Raw genomic sequence first — 20,604 nt, forward strand, 5'->3', positions numbered from 1 at the left:
AGATGTGTGTCATTTAAGGTTGCTGTGCCTCCTTTGGGAAAATGCACGGGCTGACAAGTGTCTGCTTGCTAAATGACTGTGGGTGTCTCTAGTCCCCACCCATCAGACACCACAGTCTCTTGTTTAGCAGAGTCCCACACGGAGCCCTAAAAATGGCAACCTTTAACACTCTGTCCCAGCACAGTGGCAAAAAATACATGGGTGGTCTTTTAAAAATACATTAAAAATGTGTGGTATGGAAAAAAATTACACACGGTTTCAGGTTTGTTTGTTTTTTTCTTTTTTCCTTTTCTGGCACCAAAATAGCCTTCTCTTTCTATAAACTGTTTCCAGACCCCTTCTTTACAGGAAGAAAACACTAGACTCACGTAGTATCTTTTTGGTGCTCTGATATTTGGCCGATGATCCTGGCCGCAAAGCCACGCATTGGGAATACAGATGGGGTGACCATTTAGAGGCTTGTTTATTCTGGGGCAAGGCAACCTAGCATGTGTGGGGACAACCAATGTCAGGTCTGTGTCCTGGGATGGAAAGTGGAGGCAGCAGATGTCCCTTTGAAAGCAGGCATAGCAACCATGGGTTTTACTGCCAGGCAGGCTCATGCGAGCCTCTTTGAATTACCAAGTGAAGGATATTCCTCTTGCCAGTCCCTGTCCCCCACAGGCACAGCAAAGAAGTATTCCAGGCTGTCCTTACCTTGGGAATTCGCCTGCAAGACCCCGATGCTGTCATCAAACTGCATAGATTTGATGTTGAGTGACGCCAAGATGCATTCCTTGTCCTGCAGCGAAGTATCATCAATATTATTCTGATTGGCTGACAGGATAACGCACATGTCACAGAGGTTGATGTTGACAGCCCTTAAATCAGCCCGACTTAATGGCGTACCCTTTGGCATAGAGGAAAGAAAAAGGAAAGAGAGAGAAAAAGAAGCCAGAAGTGAGAGTGAGGAGGAGAGGGGGAAAAAAAAAAGAAGAAAAACAAATTAAAGATTGAACCGGAGCTTTGGGAAATTATTTAACAAGTATCTTTTTATGCCTTGACATTAAGCTGGCCTAACTACATTCCAGGGAATAGGAGCTGTGTGCTAATCGAAAGGGCAGTTAGTGCTGATGGCAGCGTTTCAGCAATGCTCTCAATACTCAAGCAAGCTGTTACTAACAAATGCAGGACAGGAACCCTGCCAGGGTTCTACATCTTCTTCCTACCTGGAAATTGTCTTGCTTAAGTAATTGTCCTTTGGCAACCTCTGGCTTTCAGAATGTGACAAGAGGATGGGGATGCAATACCTGTTTATTTGATACCGGGTCACTTCTGACTTGGGCTCCATCTGGAATTTCCAAGGCGGCCAAGGGGAAATGGCCAGTAAGCATCGAGAAAAGGGTGGAAGTGGGTGGAAAGCTCTGCTCGGTTCCGAGGCTCAGGGAGGGAGAGGAATTAATGGGTATCCCCCAAAGGGGTTAAGCTTCAGGTTATACAATGTTACTGCATATTTACAGTAAGAAAAAAATGAAATAATCTAATTATTCCACAATAAAGGAATGACTAAATATGCTAAGGTATTCAAAAGTTTGAGGGAAATGATTTTAAAAGGTAAGTGTACTTTGTGCAAAAGGAACGTTGTGATATATGCATCAGAGAGATCTTTTAAAAGTTCATGAACATGCGCATCCTGGAAAACTCAAGAGAGGGTTTTTTTTTTCAATTATATTAAAAATAAACTTACCTCTCAGTCCTGTATTTCTACAAACTTTCTGAAATACCCTCTAACTACCAGACATGTCTGCAGTGGCAAAGCAATACCAGAGAAAAACACAGAACTAGCTCTTCCCGAGATGCCAAGGATTCAAAGAACAAGTGAAAAATAAAAGTCTGAAGAAGATTTGAAAAGTATTGTCTCATTCATATGGGAAAAATCCTCACAGAATAAAATCATCCATTTCCAGATACGCATATAAATTTTGGAGAGAGGGAAGAGGAAAACACACTAAACTATTGAGAGTAATTACCTCTGGGGAGGGAAATACAGATTGAGGAAGTGAGGAAGTTCCCTTTTGACTTTACATACTTCTGTATTGTTTGAATATTTTATAACAAGAATTGATTTGTATATTACCAGTGTCATTAAAAATAAATAAGCCAGTAAACAGATTTTTTTAATGCCAAAACAAAAGATAATGGGAAAAAAAAAACAGATCATAGCAGGAGTGGCAAACAATCCAGGGATGTAACCACAGCTGGACTTTAACAGTGGTGGAAGAACAGGGCCTTGACCTTCATGCATGCTGTGTCCTCAGGGAAGGGTCATAGAAAGACGAATCAGGCCGCCCCATGTCAGAGCTCCTCTGTGGCCACACAGCATCATATTGGAGTTTCCACGTGGCCACCAGTTCCGCTAGTAATCCAGCCTAACTCCAGCTTCTGTTCCACTTGTCTAGAGACCTTGTGTCACCATCAACTCCCTGACAATGTGGCCAACTGCCACATCTACCTCTTGATCACTTCCTTTCTCCCCCTTCCTAGGGGAGGAACTTGGAGAAGAAAGCATGTGCTGGAAGATATGGAAGCCACTGACTTTTCTGACGAGTGGCCATGATGATTCTATTCTCAAGCTCTAAACTATTGAAATAAAGTACAAGCCTGGAAGGAAAGGAGACCTGGGTTCCAGGCAATGTCTTTCAAGAGAGGCGGAAATCTCTTGGGATCTCCTGGTACAAAATCAGTCTGACCGACTTCCTGAATCACTCTGCTGCTGTGTAAGCTTCAACCGCCTACATCCATATTCTTTTAATTTTCACCCTGTAGCGACTCTAGCAGTGATTGTGATATAGGATGCTCCCTGTGCAATCATAGACACATGATTTCAAACCATAAGAAATAGAGATGACAGGCACAGAAGCCTATGGAGTTTCCCTGGGCCAGCCCTATCTATGGGACACTGTTTAAACAATGATATATGTGAAAGCATGGATGAGGGCCTATTTCGTGCAAATCTGTTGTGCTTGAGTATGCTGGATTTTAGAGGGCTTGGAAAGGACCTGAACATGAGTCGCCAGTCATTCATAGGGAGAGAGGTAAATGGCTGTACATGAGAGTAGGCAGAAGGAAACACAAATCCACCTGTATGACATGCACACATAAGTACGGAACATGACACTTCCATGCTTACATACAGATATACACACAAACATCCAAGGAAAATAATAAGACTTTTACAAAGGAACTTCTATTGGGGAGCGAACCACGTGGAGGAATGTGTAGAAAAACAATCCAATCTATCAGTTATATGAAATGAGCCAAGTATATTTCTATGTTTTATAGATATAAACTTTGGGGGAGAATGTTTTAGGACAAGTGATAACTGTATTATTTATCAAACACTGAAGTGCATAAGGCTCTACAACTTTTTTAATTTGTGGAAGATACATTTATTAATTAGGAATTCATTAGTTGTCTTGCATCCTACAAACTCACATTAAATTGTAGAGCCCAAACTGTTTCAAATTGGGGTTCTTGTGTTTCGCAACCAGGTGCATGTAACACACACACACACACACACACACACCAAGAGTGAGGTAAACACTGTTATGTTACTGAATGAATGGTGGTAGGGCTCAGTCTACAGTAGGGATCAGCTGTAGACAAAATGAGAATTCTATCATTTACACTTATACAGTCAAAAACATAATGTGATACAGATCAAAGACTTTCTATGCTTTCTTAAAATTAGTAAAATGCTGTCAATGGGTCTAGAGCAAATTCTTCCCATAACTATCACAACATCACACTGCTCTGACTTGAGAGAGAGACTATACATTTTACATATGTTAAATTTCACCCTTGACAAGGGACTGAACTTGATAGTCAATGGATTTTAATGGGGTCTCCTAGGATTTGAGTTATCCAGACAGAGTTGATGGGAAGACTGGTCCTCAAGTGCCTCTCCAAGTGAAGATGCAGAGGCATGATCAAAGTTACAATAATATTTGCTGGAAACTTTTTGTTGTGAACGAAAGGAAGATGATCAATGATGTGACATTGGACTTACAGGCAATATGGACACTTTGGGGAAGTTATGAAGTGTCTCCCATTCCCGCTTGAGGTACTCAATGGAGCCCACAAACACAATGTGCTTGAGCTCATGGTAATGGAAGTTGCTGGCACGGAGTGGCATCACCAGGTTCCGCAGACCAATCAGGGCTGAGCTGACGTCACCGAAGATGCAGACCACCACATGGCCGCTCAGGACGGTCATGGCGGCTTCGCTGCGTGTCTGCAGAAGGAAGACATATATGAGCCTGGGGAGAACACTCCAGAGGGTTTTGAAAGGAGAAAAAAGAATCGGATTGAGTAAACATAACTGAGTGTTTAGTATATGTTATTATTTTATCAGTTCATATACACTCACATACAAGTTTATTGTACTGATAGAAAAAAAGTATAAACATACCCACAGTGACATCCACTATCTTCTTTGATAAAGACTTGAGAAAGTTATACCATATATAAATGTGAGTCAATCTTGCACAATGATTTTGGGGAGAGGGGATAAAATGGAACATGAATATTTATGCTATTTAAGAAGAGGAATTTGAGTTTTCATGAATTTATTGCTAAAATGAGATGCCTACTTAAGTTCTCCTGCTGAGAGGATAATAGAGTCAGATTTCAATGTGTTGAGTCAGATAATAGAGTCAGATTTCAACTAGTGTTGAGTTCTGGACTTAACAATGAGCTGTCACAGAACATCTGTAGATAGAACATGACATCTAAAACCAGGGGCTGAAACCCTACAGCCTATGGGCTACAACGGTGTACTTAAATTAAAAATGATTTTTACACCTCTAAATGACTAGAAAAAGATCAAAAGAATATTTCAAAAATTATCTGAAAAGTCTTTGACATTCAAACTCCAGTAAAGTTTTATTGGGACACAGCCAAGCTTGTGTATTTAGGTGTTAACCATGATCACTTTCAGGTGACAACAGCAAACTTGATTAGTTGTGTCTGAGATCTTATGGATACTAAACCTAAATTATGCATTATATGATATCATACAGGAAAGAGATGCTGACCTGGTCTAACATTGTATGCCTGGGGGGACCCACCTTATAAGTCACTTAGAGAAAAAGCATCCCTCCCACACACATCCCATGATTCTAAACAAAGATCAGTAAGAGCAATAGACCTACTCCAGGACTGTGTTTATAAATTATACGAAAGAAATTTCACAACCATCCTCTTCAGAGAAGCAGCCCAGGTAATGTGAATGGCTAGCTGCTATGACTGGTCCTTTTATTCACCACACAATTGGAGTGGAAAACACAAGGAGGCCAGCTGTGAGGCTGTCCCTGCCTCTCCTTCTGGTCCAGTGCCTCCCGCCGTACCTGTCTTCCTCTCTTTCCACCCACAGCATGGCTGCATGAACCCTTGGGGCTTACAACGCTTTGGGGAAGGCATATTAATGTCCACTGCACATATCAAACTTGGCTTGATTTAATTCCTAGAATTGACCAGTGTATTGATTGTTTAAATGCCAATTTTGCAATTCACTACAATGTCAGGGTTATTACAGTAACCCCCAAGGAGAACAGGAAGCTAGTGCTCATTCCCTGATCGTTAGAATAAAACAAGGCTGTCACCATTATTGGTTTCCTTCTGTAACAGCACAGGGAAACCTGAGACACAGGCTAAGAGAAATGTCTGATAAACTGTGACCAAAGAGGACTCTCTGGGGAACTCATACTATCTATCACAGCTTCGTAGAGAAGACGTAGAGTTTGTTATCTGGGCCGCATGGAACTGTGAATGCCTGGGTACTGCCAGCAGAGAGTTAGCCAGTCTGTCATGTTCTGCATTGGGCCTCCTAATTATTTTTAATTGTCAGCCACCTGGGAGGCTTTCTCCCTTCAAAAAGCTGGAGAACTCTATAAACTCGGATCCTGGTGGGAGCTGAAGTCCAGAATAGGGAGACAGAAACCTCACCAGTTAGCAGAGTGAGCAGGAAACATGCTTAGAACAGGGACTCGAAGCACCCCTCCTCAGACCAGCCATATCAGCATCAGCTCAGAACCTTGTAAGGATATAGCATCCTGCACCTTAGCCCTGCAGAGCCTGATTCTGCCAGGCTGAAGACCCACTAAGGAAACCAACCCACATGCTTCTTCATGCATCCTCCAAGGAATTGGGCCCTCACAGCCATAAGTAAAATCTGTTTGTGTCTGATGGGAGTCCTTTCCTTCCAGATCAGAACAGCACTCCGTGCCTCATATGCTATTTCACAGCCATATCTCACATCTTCTCTCCAATTAGTCCTCTCTTCAAGACTGGGACCACCTCTGACATACTCTAATCTCCCAAAGCAGTTACTCCTGTGCCCAGTGGGAACATATGAACTCCAAGCATCCTCACATGGGCCTTCCTATCACTCTCATCTCTACGTCACCATCACCTGAGAGAGGGCTTCTTGGATCACATTGGTTCAAGTGCATCTTCCAATCTCTTCCTGGTATTACACCCTGCTCTACTTTCTTCATTGCACTTTGTAAATTCAAAGTGACCACTTATTACCCAAAATGCTTTGGACTAGAAGTATTCTGATTTCAGTTTATTTTTTCTGTATTTCATAATTGCATACACACATATATGCATATAATTAGATATCTTAGGGATGGGACTCAAGTTGAAACATGAAATTCACGTATGTTGCATATCTACCTATACACACAGTCTGAAAGTAATTTCATCTGATAGTTCTAGTGCACCTGCATTTTGGCTGGCTCCTTAACATCGGTGTCAGAAGAGGAATTTTCTACCTCTGGTATCATGTGATATTAGCACTTGAACTGTTTGATTTTGTAGCATCTCAGACACTGGATTTTAGGATTAGGGACAGTCTGTGTGTTTTTGAAATGTTATCACAGTTTGGCTACTTGAAGGCCTTCTCTGTGCCCCATGAGAGTGTAGCTCTATGGAAGCAGAAAGCAGAGGCTGTGCTTCCAACAAGAGTACCACCTAGCTGCTCATGAGTATTTTGTTAGATGATGTTAATTAAATTCTTCTTTCCCAACAAAAAGTTGTTGCTCACATGTCAGCATGTACTTCTCAGGAATATTAAAGCAAATCATTACAAGTTGGGGGTGTCAGATTGGGCACCCCATTTATGATCTCCCACAGCTTCGGACACCTAAGTAAAAGTGCAGTGTGTAGAACACACTACTCACCCAGCAGCTTTGTGGTTAGCACCCTGGTTCCTCTGGCTATGTTGGACAGTGAGAATTGAGAATTCTGACTTTCTGTGACTTTGTCTGCAACTATGACACCTCCAAGACAGCATCCAGCATGAGGCCTTTATGGCTTTAATGCCTGCTTGTAATTAAGTTGAGAAAATACACACTTAGATTTGAAAAAGAAAAAGGAAAATCTATTGGTTTAGGGTACAAAGCCATTCTTAGGATCAGGTATTGCCCCTGGTTAGAAAGGACAGCCCTGACATCAGAAATGATCAAATTCCCTGGCTGGTAAAGAAATGAGCCCACAGCAAGCTAAGGTTTAGCAACACTAAGGAGAAAAAAGAAACATTCCTTTTGACCTTCCTTGATTATTAATCCATTTTCATGAATTAGCAAAACAATCCACTCTAGCAAAGCCACTGTTGGCATTAAAACCTAAAGTTGTAAGTAAGACAAATGCAGAGAGTAGAATGCAATGTTATCATTGCTCCCCAGTGCTGCAGTGGAGATACTCAAGAGAGAACCCCAAAACAGGATCCTGTTCTCCCAGGGTTCACCATCATTGTCAGCATGTGTACTTGCCTGTCCACATCATGTGCTGAAAGAAGGATCACTAACCTTACAGGCAACACTCGGATTTCCTCATGGCGTTTAATCATGATGAGAATAATAACACTCAGCTTTACCGGGCATATGTTATATAGGAATCCTATGAACTAGAAATATTCTTATCTCGTCTTACAAATAAGAGAACTGATGTGCAAAGAGTTAAGCAACACACCGAAGGCCACGCCTTTCTGTGACACGGATGAGCTTTGCTACCAGAGCCACGTCACAGAAATTCCCATGATGCCTTCTACACAGACTGTGGCCACTTACTATGTTATGAATCAGTAAATATTCATAGGTTGAAAATTCTTCTCTTAGCTCATATTTTGAATATAGTTCTATGTTTCAATGTCTGTTTGGGCCAGGGACTAGATCAGCCTAACAATCCAGTTAAGAAACCCTCATTCCTAGCACACACAGCTGAGGAAGAAGTGGTTGACCTCAGTTCCACATCACTCACCAGGATGACTTTTTCTATCTCTTTGGGTGCACACCAATGAAACATCCCTGTAGAGTCATATTTCTTCACGTTGGAGTCCATGTTGTCAATCTGATCATTGCCAGGAATTAACAAAGGGTCATGTCTGGGAAGGAAAGGACAGGAAACTCTAAGTGGAAAATGTGATAAATTATAAATGCAAAGTGTCCCCTGAGTTCCATCACAGAAGAGGTGAAAGCGGCAAAAGAAGTGGCTGTCATTTTTCTTCCTTTTGTTATTTGCCTAAAAATCCTATCTCTGGAAAGACAACAGTCCTAACCCATCACCACCCATCTGGAAGTAAAGGTAACCTTTGCCAGGCAGTAATCTTTCTTCTGCTCCTCTTTTCCTAAATGGTCTTCAGACACATCGTTTGGTGGACTAGTCTAGCTTTCGATGGGGCTGTCTCACTCCTGGACTCCTGCTTTACCAGCTATCCAATTTCTCCAGGACACACAAACGCTCATGCACACAAACATACTCACCACAGGACTGCTATTGGCAATGGCAATGAAGAGGAAACAATGGGAACAGAGCCTCATACTGACTGACTGGCACAGGGATGGAAAGCCAATTACTCACTATTTCGGACTACAACTTCTGATGCGATGCTCTTTGCCGTAAAAGCTTTCACAGGCTGCTCTTTAAATATTTTAGCAATTTGCTCAATCAGATTTTGCTCTCCCCAGCTGAAGCCCTTTAATGATTCAGCAGCATGCCACTTCAGAGCACACCGACTACCAAATGCCTACATCTTGGATACAGGATTTCAATACTGAACAACACCCTCCATTCCTGCCTTGACAACTGTATTTCCACTAACCATTCAGGGATGCATCCTCCCTGACCCCAGGCTCCCCACATCCTCCTCCCAACTACAGTATTTCTGAGACAAGAACTCAGCACACATGCATATTAACAAACTTGTTTCAATTTCACAGGGCTATATTCACTCTCACTGGAACACACCTCCCCAGCAGAGTTGGCAGAACCTCACCTACAACCTTAAGAGTGATAATAGCAGGGCCAGTGCTATGGCTCAACAAGCTAATCCTCCATCCTGTGGTGTCAGAATCCCTAGGCACCAGTTCATATTCCTGCTGCTCCATTTCCCATTCAGCTCTTTTCTTAGGGCCTACAGTGGAGGATAAACCAACTTGTTTGGACCCAGAACCCATGTGGGAGACCTAGAAGAGGCTCCCAACTTCAGATCAGCTCAGCTCTTGCCTCTGTGGCCTTTTGAGGAGTGAACCAGTGAATGGAAGACCTTCTCACTCTATTTCTCCTTCTCTCTGTAAATCCAACTTCCAAATAAAATAAATACATCTTTGAAAAAAAAGATAATAGAAGCACATGGGTTACACGAGTTTATAGCATCAGAAAGAATCATGTGCAATTCTTGGGTCTCACTCTCTGTCCATGATGGTGTCTGAGAGTGATACAGTGTGGGAGGAAGTCATGGTCAGTTTCTACACTGACCAAATAGGATAAAGGCACTGACGTGCATACCTAACTATGGAACTTTCTTCTCTGCATATTTGTTCACCTATGGCAAGAAGTATAAATAGGTGGAATAGGCATTTGGTCTGTGAGTTAAAAATCCTGTGTCCAGGATGAATGACTCGGTTAAAAACCTGTTCCTGGCTCCTGGCTCCAGATTCCTGTAACGCAGGCCTTAGATGATGACCCAGATGATTGGGCTCCTTCCATTCCCTTGGAGAATCTGGACTGTGTTCCCAGCTCCCACTTCCAGTCCTGATTGTTGCAGGTATTTGGGGGAGTCAACCAGTGAATAGAAGTGTGACCTCACCCCAACCCTCAAGTCAATAATTTTTTTTTAATTAGAGAAACAATCTAAACAGATTCAAATGTCAAAAATCTATCAGGAAGTGATTTACCTTCTATATGACCCATTTCAAAGCATCAAAAGGTGATCTTCACCCACTACGCAGTAGTTTTCTCTCTGAAATCTTTCATACTTGTCATTTTTGTCCAGGACACAGAGACTGAAACAGCATGTCTCTGATCAGAATTTAAACATTTATTTATTTATTGAAGGTTTATTTACTATATGAAGGTCAAAGTTACAAAGCATGAGACAGAGATCTTCCATTCACTGGTTCACTTCCTACAGCCACAACGGCTGGGGCTGGATCAGGTCAAAGTCAAGAGTCAGGACTTCTTCCAGGTCTCCCACGTGGATGTAGGGGCTCAAAAATCTGGGACATCTGCTGCTGCTTTTTCCAGGCTCTAAATGAAGGGTTCAATCAGAAGTGAAGTAGCAGGGACTTAACCAGTGCTCTGTGGGATGCCCACACTGCAGATGACAGCTTTACCTACTTTGCTTCAGCACTGGCCCCACGCGTTCAGCTATTAGTTGTCTACCATGTCCTTCTTCAAACTATGCCACCCTTTTCACAAGATGGAAAGAGTCTCATTTCACTTAGTTATTCTGGAGAATTTTTAGGTGACACTAAATGCCAGTTGGCTGCCACATGAGACATACTGTAAAGTTATCCTCAGCACACTCGCTAGATGACTATAGGAACTGTCATACCTAATTTGAGAAGGAAAACACTCACCAACTCAGAGCTGGCATCTCAGTAGCTGGGTGGTTGGGAGGTCTTGAGGTGTTAAAAAACACCTGACCACCTTTCAAATACTGAAGTGGGCCAAAAAAGCTCAAATAAAAAGACAATGGCTGAAAACTGGTCATCTACCAGGTGAGTGAAATATTTGAGCTTTGAGTTTTCTTTTTGTAATTTTTTTTAATCCTTGAAAACTCTCTAATAGAAACCTCAAGATGGATTCAACTGGGCATTCAGCATGAACCACTGTGGACAGACTAGAAATGATGTATGAGTTCAGATAGGCGGGAAAATGCATATTTCAAAAACAAATAACATTATAAAAATTGGAGAACTCTCGCAAAATGAAATGACTTCTTTCCCAAGGTAAAGGCTTTCTGGAAGAGCTGGAGCCCTATAGTGATTTTACCATCAGTGCTGAATGAGCCTGGAAGATCTTTGAAGTAGTGTATTGTTGAGCAGAGATGCGGCTGGAAGGATGCTGGAACCTTCAAAATGGTATCAAAAACCAGCTCTATCCTACATCCACTGGCTTCCACTATCTGGGAAGAAGTTTGGGATGTGATTCATTTCAGAAACATGGAGTCCATGATTACTTCAGGACAGACTGCACAAGTTTCTTTATCATCTGTGTTCCTCCTGTAGTAATGACAATCGCCTTGGGTTTGGCTTGTGCTTCAGAGAGATCTCTAGCAGAGACGGAGACAGAAGAGCCAATTATCCACGCAATCTGCTCCCATTACATTCAGGCATTTAGAGTTTGTATTACTAGAAGAAAAAATCCAAGCATTTATCTTTGAGCATTCCAACCAAGATTGCTAGGATATGGGGAGACCGAGACCCAGAGAGATGAGGTGGCTTGTTGGGCACACAAAGAAGGATCAACGGGAACCACTCTCAACGAGATATGCCAACATTTTCAGTTTACATGATCACAAGCAGAACTACTTTCAACGAGTCTCAGAAAACCCAACTAGAATCACTTAGCTGGAACCAAGGGCCATAACTTGGATGTGGCCATTTGTATCAAAATAACTTTGTATAGTTCTTCAATGCACAAAGTAATTCGCAGTTGCCCTAAAATGCATCATTATTAATTCAAAGTTCATCTTTTTCATAAGGTATGCCTTAATTTAGAGCAACAGAAACAATGATGTATATCAGCCATATCAATATTTACATGTTGAAGTCCTCAGAACAGGACCTGATTTTGTGATACGATCTTTCAAGGGGTAATTAAGTTAAAATGAGGTGGACTGGTAAAAGTTGGAGATTTTACACAGATATAGACAGAAAGAAGGCCATGTTAAAGAACCTGGGAGGAGATGGAGACCCACAAATCAAGGAGTGAGAACTAGAACAGATCCATCCCTAATAACCCCCAGAAAGAACCAGCCATGTTGAGACCTTGATTTTGGACTTCTGGCCTCTAGAACTGCGTGAAAATAAATTACTATTATTTAAGATACAGGATACGTAGTTCTTTGTTGCAGCATTCTCAGCAAATCAATATTTAAAAAAAAAGAAAAGAAAAAAAAAACAAAAGAAAAAGAAACCAGGACACAGCATATCAGTATCAGAGAGCCCTAAGAGGATGCTTTTGAACTTCTGGAACCTTCTAAACCCCACTTGAGGGATGAATGGAAACATAGCAGAAACACATAGTAGCTTCCTCAATGATCCTGGGCCAGCATCCTCTGAAGCACCATCCACAGTTAGATTTGTTCTACAGAAGTGGTGATTTCTCTCTGGTCTTTTAATTTACATCTATACTTGAGGTTCAATACCAATGACAGTCCAACCTTAAAATGAAGGGCAATTCTTTTAGCAGGAGTAAGAGAATTAACCTTCAAAGGGGACATGTGGAAGTTCCTGTAACTGAGTACAGGAAATCAGCCATTCCTAGGTAACAATCTAATATGGAGGTTAAGCAGACTGGTTTCAGAACCAACATGCCCATCTTTAAGCTTTGCCTTACCCGCTACTGATTAGGTTGTGTCTTTGTGTCTCGCTTTAGGTTTTTCCTCTGTAAAATATTCATCATCATCACTGCTCCATGGATTAAATTTGAAGATGTCATGATTAAAGACATGTCATACCCAAAATATAAATTCTGCCACAGAGCAGGACCTTAGAAGTGTTAACCAAAATTAACACTCTTGTGAGCTAACTCATGACCTACTCATATGGTAGCTCTGGCGGTTATGAAAGGATACAGGAAAGGCAGTAAAGTCTACTAATCAATAGCTAGAATGATTGTTACAACCACCACCACTACTGTTGCTGCTGCTACTACAGTGGATAGGCAAAATGATCTGATTCCTGATAAGGGCTTTTGACCTATGTTTTATGACTTATTCATCACAATCACTCACAATCACTGTATACAGTGTGTAAAATCTCTATTATGATCAACTCATGGGTACAGATAAGAATGGAAGAAGTCCAGATTCTTCTTCACAGGATCTAATTTCATTGGAACAACAGCCAGGAGCCCTGAGCGGTCCTCAGAAACAGAAGAACAGTAAACTTCCTTCAGGACTCGGGGGAAAAAAAAGCTTTCTCTGGTCCTTACTTAGTTCCAGCTTTGGCTCCCCACCCTCTCTTGCAATGACCATCAGGGTCACTCCAAAGCCCCAAAAATTAAATCAGATAGACTGACAGAGACCAATAAGGAAAGCTTAGAACAGACAGGAAAAAGTCAGCTTGGACTACCATATACCTTACTAGGTAGGACACAAAGATCAGTTACTCCTCACTAAGGTATTGAAGATTTCTCTGCACACCCCTCCTAAACCTGTTCTCCTCCTCAATTGTTAACATACGACTTGTTAGAGTTACACGCCTGTTTGGACTATCTAAAATTTGCGAAGGTCAGTAAAAATTGCGCTTGAATACTATAAGCTGCTAAACATAAAAATGAAAATAGACACAAGACAGCTGGATAATACAATACAACCATTTTAAGGTTTATAGCAGCCGGTTGTGTACAAACTATAATTCAGATGTCAATGAAGTAGTTACAGGATGTGGTTAAGAACCTGCATTTTCTAACATTGGTCACTTAATACCATATCAATTAACTTCATGATATTGTAAATTTCCATGTTTCTTCCTGTTGTTGAAGTTGTGTAGTAGCTTTTCATTGGAGGGGATGATATTCTGCCAGCTCTACTTTCAAGGATGGTCTCCCAATGAAACTGTTGAATTTATCTGGACAATAGGATGCTGGACTCTCTGCATTGTCCATGCCCACAATGAAGGAATCATTATTGGTTATGAACTGTACTACTATAACAATATGGAGGAATTCAACATGGAGGGAGGGCTTGGGGAAGGAATGGTGGAATCCCAGAGCCTATGAAACTATGTCATAAAATGAAATAATGATAATAAAAAGAACGCAATGGAGAGGTATTCTGGTGAGGTAGCCCTGCTAGTAAAAGGACAGCAATGCTTTGAATGGAAAGCTCTGAAAACCAGTGCTTCTTGGGCCACGACCCACACTGCTGCCTTGTTCCTTCTCCATGCCATGGCACTCTAAGCTGCGAGGAGAGAGAACCCAGCATCACAGGCACTCGTGAAATGCACAACTGGCATGAATCATTAGTAGAAGATCTCCCATGAGCCCTTGTCACAATAGGATGCTATGGAGAGGCTCAGTAATCAGTTAAGGCTGGGAGCTGTTGTCTGAAGACTCAGTCTAGGGACACCTGCCTTTAGAACAGAGAGTAAATTTGTCACAGCTATGCTCTTTGCACCTCAGCTTACACCTCCAACATCCACATCTAGAAATTAAGCATGCCTGACTTCAAATAAAGAATCAAAGATCTCTGTTTGGGGGTTTGCAGAGCCAAGACTGCCACTTGCCATCAATTAATCTCAGGAAGTGAACTAAATGCCCTGCTACAGCAGAAGCACACAAAGCTTGCCTTGAAAACAACAGCCTAAAGCTAAACCACAAATCCCCTTCCCAGCAAACCTGCTGCTGTATTACACTTTAAAGAACACATTTCCCCTTGTGGCACAACACAGAAAATCTCAGTATGTTCTGTGGCACTGGGTTCAGCACTGGACTTCAGAAATGCACATTGAAATGCAAGTAACCATCCAACCCCAGTTATGAAAGTGTATGAGAAGTGCACACTTTTTCAGCTTTTTCAGGAACTATGTCTCATTCTGTGCTAAGGTTTTGTTTGTCACTGTGAGTACACACCTTGCTTAAGGCCAATCCCGGGAAAGTGTAGGTTTGGTAAGAATATAGATGAATTTCCCAGCCCTCGACAAGCCTTCCATCCAGATGGCATGCCAACTTAATTGGGTGGCCATCATCTCAGGATAGCTGAGCATTTCTTAGACTTCACTGATAGGATAAAATATTCCTCAGAATGCCATCTTTATCAACCAGCACCAAGTCTGTAACTGCACCTACACAAAGGTGAGAAAACCCTTCAGAGAGAACAATTAGCATGTCTTTTTCATCCATTCCAATGATGGTGAACATCAAGTTTAAGGACTACATAAGGCTTGCAAGATCATTTGGTTTGGCCCTGTCAAGGCAATCAGATGGGACTCAAAATTCAATAAATCCACAGAACACTAGTTTTAAGTTAATAATTTTGTAAGATCAATAAATGATCTGAATATGGTGAGCTTCTAGTTTTCTCCTCCTTGGATTTCCCGAACCCAGTGGAAGACACTCCATAAACAAGCAAACTAATGAAAAAGGCTATCATTTCTGGTCTCCAATCTTCACAGAGTCAATAGAAACTCACCAGACCTTTTATAGACACCAGAATATGTGCCCGGTGACAACCCATTCATTTTGATGTCTTGCAAACACGTGTTTTAGGCTCTTGCACTGGTTTTCACTAATGGAGTATTTGCACAAATTAGAACATAGTTATTAAAACAGCACAGGAATTGTAAGAGAGACATTACAATTTGTCTCTAACCAGGAAAGGCTGCCTGAAGTTTGCAAGTAGTTAATTGCTGGAACTCATCATTAGGAAAGACTCAGGGGTGATGCTGACAGTGCTCAAGACAGATGGTTTTAACGAAGCAGCTATTTAGTGTGCTGGTGCTAAGTCTGAACACTTATGAGGGGGGATGAAGGTGTACCTATATCTTTCATGTTTCTCTCTTAAAAGTTGTTGTTCTCAAAGTTTGCAGTGCCCACCTCCAGCTGCATCAGGATCACAGGAAACTTGATAAAAAAATGCCAGTTCTGATCTATTGAATCATATATGGCACAGTATGGCTCAGCAAGTTAGGTTTTAACAAAGCCCTCTGGGGACAGCCTCAGACACAGGCTGTGGTTAGTGAGCCACCTCTATACTTTGCTGTCCAAAAGGAGCCCCTGTGTGGCAAAGTTGTCACTGTCAGCAGCACTCAGACTGGAAGATCATGTGTGCACTCAATAAGTGTGGGCTAGATTGAAGCAAGTCAGGTACCCTGGGTGTAAAACACGAGTAGGAACCTCACTTATATCACTTGCCTCACCCTAGTCCTCGGTTTACTATTCAAACAAATGATTCACCCTAGTCCTTGCTTTACTATTCAAACAAAGGACTATAAGAGTGATGACAAAGGTATTTCCAAGTTGCCTATCCCAAGTCTCTGGAACCTGTTGGGTTGTGTCAGCTCTCAGAGAGAATTCTTAGCCTGGGTGCAATGAGAATCACTCTCCTGCCAAATTCCATGAGCCAATCAGCAAATAAACATACATGAGAACATGAAATGTGAGCACTACGCACTGTAAAGTGCAAAACTAATACTCACAAGGCACCATTCAACCCTCTTTCTCCCACCTCTTCTTCCATGCTGGAAAAATCAAACTGACACCTACGAGTGTCAGGTCGTACAGGTGGGTCACACACAGGAAACTAAACTGGGTCTCAAGAGGGCCTCCTTCAAAGGTCTCACATTTGAGTGTTCACCACTAAATCCAACTGGCTGTCTTTGATTTCCAGGTGAATCAGAACCTGCTGTTTCCCAACCATCCTGACTTCTGGGTTCCGGCTCCTGCCTCAACTCATCCTTCAACACTTGCTTCTACCCTTCTAACATTGCCCACTGCGACACAGCTGCCCACTACTCTGCCCCCATCTCCCACCTGATGACCAGTTCTGGAGTCACCTTGGCAAAACGAAGGTCCTTTCCTGCTCCTCTGTATCTGCTGTTTGCATGTTTGTTTCTTGCTGCAGTCTAAACTGTCACCTCTGGTTAGGCAGCCACCAGCCTCTGAGGAAGAAGGAAATGACTGTCTTTGTGTTTTGGGGGACAGGCCTGAAGAACTGACATGTTCTTCAGTCCAGGAGGTGACTGTACAAGAGGCTCACAAAACAAGAGGACAGGATAATGACCCTCTGCTGATTATGAACTTGTCCAAGGAGCTGTGTCAAGTCCACCCCAGCCTTGGAATCATGACACCCACTATTTCTTTCTTCTTCACTCCTATGAGGGCCTGTCAAATGCTATTAGTCTGTGCATTACAAGGTGAATTTACTTAGCTAAGCTGTCTTGCCTTCCTTTTTCATTCTGCCCACGAAAGAAATTGTGAAGGTGACATTCTGTCCTCAACTCTGACTTGGCTCAGGCCATTTTGCCATGTTCTATACTAGGACCTGTCACACTGGCAGACTCTGATGCGGGAAATCCTATACAAAAAGACTCCAAGAAAGGGATGCATCATAAGCAGATGAGTTTATTTCACTTAATGACCCAATGATGCCTAAGAGGATAATTTGCTTTGGTCCAATCACATCTCCCTTCCCTTCAGAAAACTAATGTCTAATACTTCCTAGGAGTCAGGACATGAAGCTCTCTTCCTCGTGTTCTATTTTCTCTATTTGAGCTGGTATCAATTATCCTTGCTAGGCCAGTGAAGGGGTCCCTGTTTGCATAAATTACGTGCCTGACACATCCTACATAAATCCTCATGTCTGTGCTACTCCACCTTATTGCAAGTCTCAGGTCCGGTGGCAGAATGGCTGAGTGTCCTTCTGGAGAAACTGCCTCTCTCACGCCTGGTACCCTGCTTCATAGCAGTCCCTGAACCACTTCAGCACACGAGGAAGCTTAGCAAAGGCTGGGGTTGAGTGGTCCTTCTCTTCGACCCTTCTCTGTTAACAGCATTCAGAAAGCCTAATAAAGCTTCTGCACCCTTCCTTATTCTGAAACAAGGATCCTCCCTAACCACAAGCTAGGGCACCACCTCCTCTGATGCCTGCAAATGGTCCCCACTGTCTATGACATGACTGGGCATAACAATGCACTCACATTTTCAACATCAATGATACCAGGCCAAAGATCTTTTCCCTGTTTCTTCTGTCTTCCTAATTGGGTAAGACATAATGAGATTGACCAGACTCAACATCCCTGTGCCTCAGCTTTCCCATCTGTGAAATGGGATAAGACTGGGAGCTAGCTAGCTGTGAGTTTACAGGCATGTGACACTCTTAGAACGACACCTGGGAACCGGTAAACAGCGCACAAGAGTAGGTCACACTACCTCTCAGCAGAGAAATCTCATCATACAGGGCCAGGTTAAAGGAGATCCCCTATTCCAGGCTCAGCCCCCAAACCAGAGGTAAAGAGCTCTTTCTGTTCTTATAACCCATGCTAAAGTAGAGTATCCTAGCCATTCTTACTCTACTGTCTATATAGACAGTATGCATAGAGCTTTGGTTTCATAAACACCCCAATGTATCAACATTTGTGTATAACCTATAGATATTCTCCTATATATTGTATTTCACCTGTAAGTTACCTGTAATGAGTAAAAACTACAATGTAAATACTATGGAAATAGTCTGCCATAGTGCTGGATTTAGGGGAAATGATGAGAAAACAAGTTTGCATGTTTGGTAGAGATACATTTTTTTGCCAGATACTTTTGATCTACAGTTTGGTTGATTACAGGTGGGAATCCACACATATGGACAGACAATTGTACATCCTTGTCTGTCCCCCATACTAAATCACAAGCATTGTAAAGATAGAGATCTTATCTAAGCCATCTTACTTAAGATCTCTCAAAGGTCTTCCACTAAACCTTGAACACAGTCAGCTCTCACTAAACATTGATGGAGTGGTCATTAGTCAAAAAAAAAAAAAAAAAAAAAAAGACAGCGGTGGCAGCCGAAGGGCACAATATCAGGGGTTCCATGTGAAGATAAAACATGAGAGTTCAGGCAAGAAATCTTTACTACTGCGGGCCTGCGGCGTGGCCTAGCAGTTAAAGTCCTCGCCTTAAACACACCGGGATCCCATATAGGCGCCGGTTCTAATCCCAGCAGCTCCACTTCCCATCCAGCTCCCTGCTTGTGGCCTGGGAAAGCAGTCGGGGACGGCCCAAAGCCTTGGGACCCTGCACCCATTTGGAAGACCTGGAGGATGTTCCTGGCTCCTGGCTACGGATCGGCACAGCACCAGCCATTGCACTCACTTAGGGAGTGAATCATTGGATGGAAGATCTTCCTCTCTATCTCTCTTCCTCTCTATATATCTGACTTTGCAATAAAAATAAATAAATCTTTTTTAAAAAGAGAAATCTTTACTACCTGCCCAGAGGAAACATATTCTCATGTAGAAAGCCTTTGTGAAGACAGTTTCTTGAAGGTGGCCATGAAATGAAATGAATATAATCACTGATCTGAAAGCAGGTGCATCAATGTTAGCTAAGAATACAGAGTGATGGCCAGCTCTGTGGCACAGCGGGTTGGAGACACCTGCATCAGAGTGCCGATTCAAGTTCTGGCTCCTTTGCTTCTAACCCAGCTCTATACTCATGATTCTGGAAAGCCACTGCAAACTGTCATCCACATGGGCTACTCAGATGAAGGTTCTGGTATCAGCTATTGAAGACACTTGTGAGAGTGAATTAGCAGCTACCACATCTCCATTTCTTTCTTTGCCTCTCTCCTCTCTCTCTGCCTCTGTCACTCTGCCTTTCAAATAAGTAAATAAATCTTTCATTTAAAATCAGTCTCCTGCTGTGCTTTCTTTTTACTAGAGAGCTTTCATTTCCAGGGCTTTGCAGCTGAAACAGGATGTGCTTATCCTGATGAAGCACAACTCACTCAACAGGGAGAACCAGGCAACAGGCTTGCATGAGTTCATTTTCATCCTGGTGAAATGCCTGCGGCAGGTTATTTCAAAAAGAAAACTGGGTGTGTCGTGGCTCATGGTTCTGAAGATACAAGTCCTGTTACCCAGTGACCTTCTTGCTAGGGTGAGACAGAGGCAGGAGCTCTGAGGGTGATCATGCCACAAGACAGTGAGTGTGGGGGTATCTTCTGAGCTTTCCTCGTATAAAACCACCAGAATTCAATCGTGGAGGCTCCACTCCCAATGACTTTAATCCATCTCACTTCCCAAAGGCCTCACCTCTAAGCAACATCATGGTTGGGTGTAGCTTCCCACCTCTAAACAGGCATTCAATAATTCAAGGCACCCAGTCTGGAGTGGGGGTACCCAAACTCTACCCAAGCCATTATAAGGTTCTTGACGGCTTTAGTGAAAATCCAGGAGGACTCCCCAAATCATTTCAGGTGAAGATAACACCAAGACAGATGGAGAAAAGCCCATGGGAAGCTCCATGGCTCTACCCGCCCAGCCGAGTGTCCAGCAAGAAGGCCATCTGTCACAGGAAGCATGCCCCCGGCTTGGCACACAGACACTCACCTTGGCTCAG

The 20,604-nt window shown here is 42.5% G+C and overlaps 1 protein-coding gene across 9 annotated transcripts in view; it reads right to left on the reverse strand.

The window, feature by feature from the left end:
- The window catches only part of KCNMA1 (potassium calcium-activated channel subfamily M alpha 1), a 665,861-nt gene that overhangs the window by 67,303 nt on the left and 577,954 nt on the right, over positions 1–20,604 (reverse strand). For all 9 annotated transcript variants that reach the window (XM_058671049.1, XM_058671047.1, XM_058671046.1 and 6 more), the window contains 3 exons: positions 8,302–8,425; positions 4,049–4,273; positions 697–889 (listed from right to left, as the gene is read on the reverse strand). In XM_058671049.1, the coding sequence (XP_058527032.1) occupies positions 697–889; positions 4,049–4,273; positions 8,302–8,425 (542 nt within the window). The remainder of the gene's footprint in view (positions 1–696; positions 890–4,048; positions 4,274–8,301; positions 8,426–20,604) is intronic.

The sequence above is a fragment of the Ochotona princeps genome, chromosome 13 (genome assembly GCF_030435755.1).
Source record: "Ochotona princeps isolate mOchPri1 chromosome 13, mOchPri1.hap1, whole genome shotgun sequence".
Taxonomy (NCBI): domain Eukaryota; kingdom Metazoa; phylum Chordata; class Mammalia; order Lagomorpha; family Ochotonidae; genus Ochotona; species Ochotona princeps.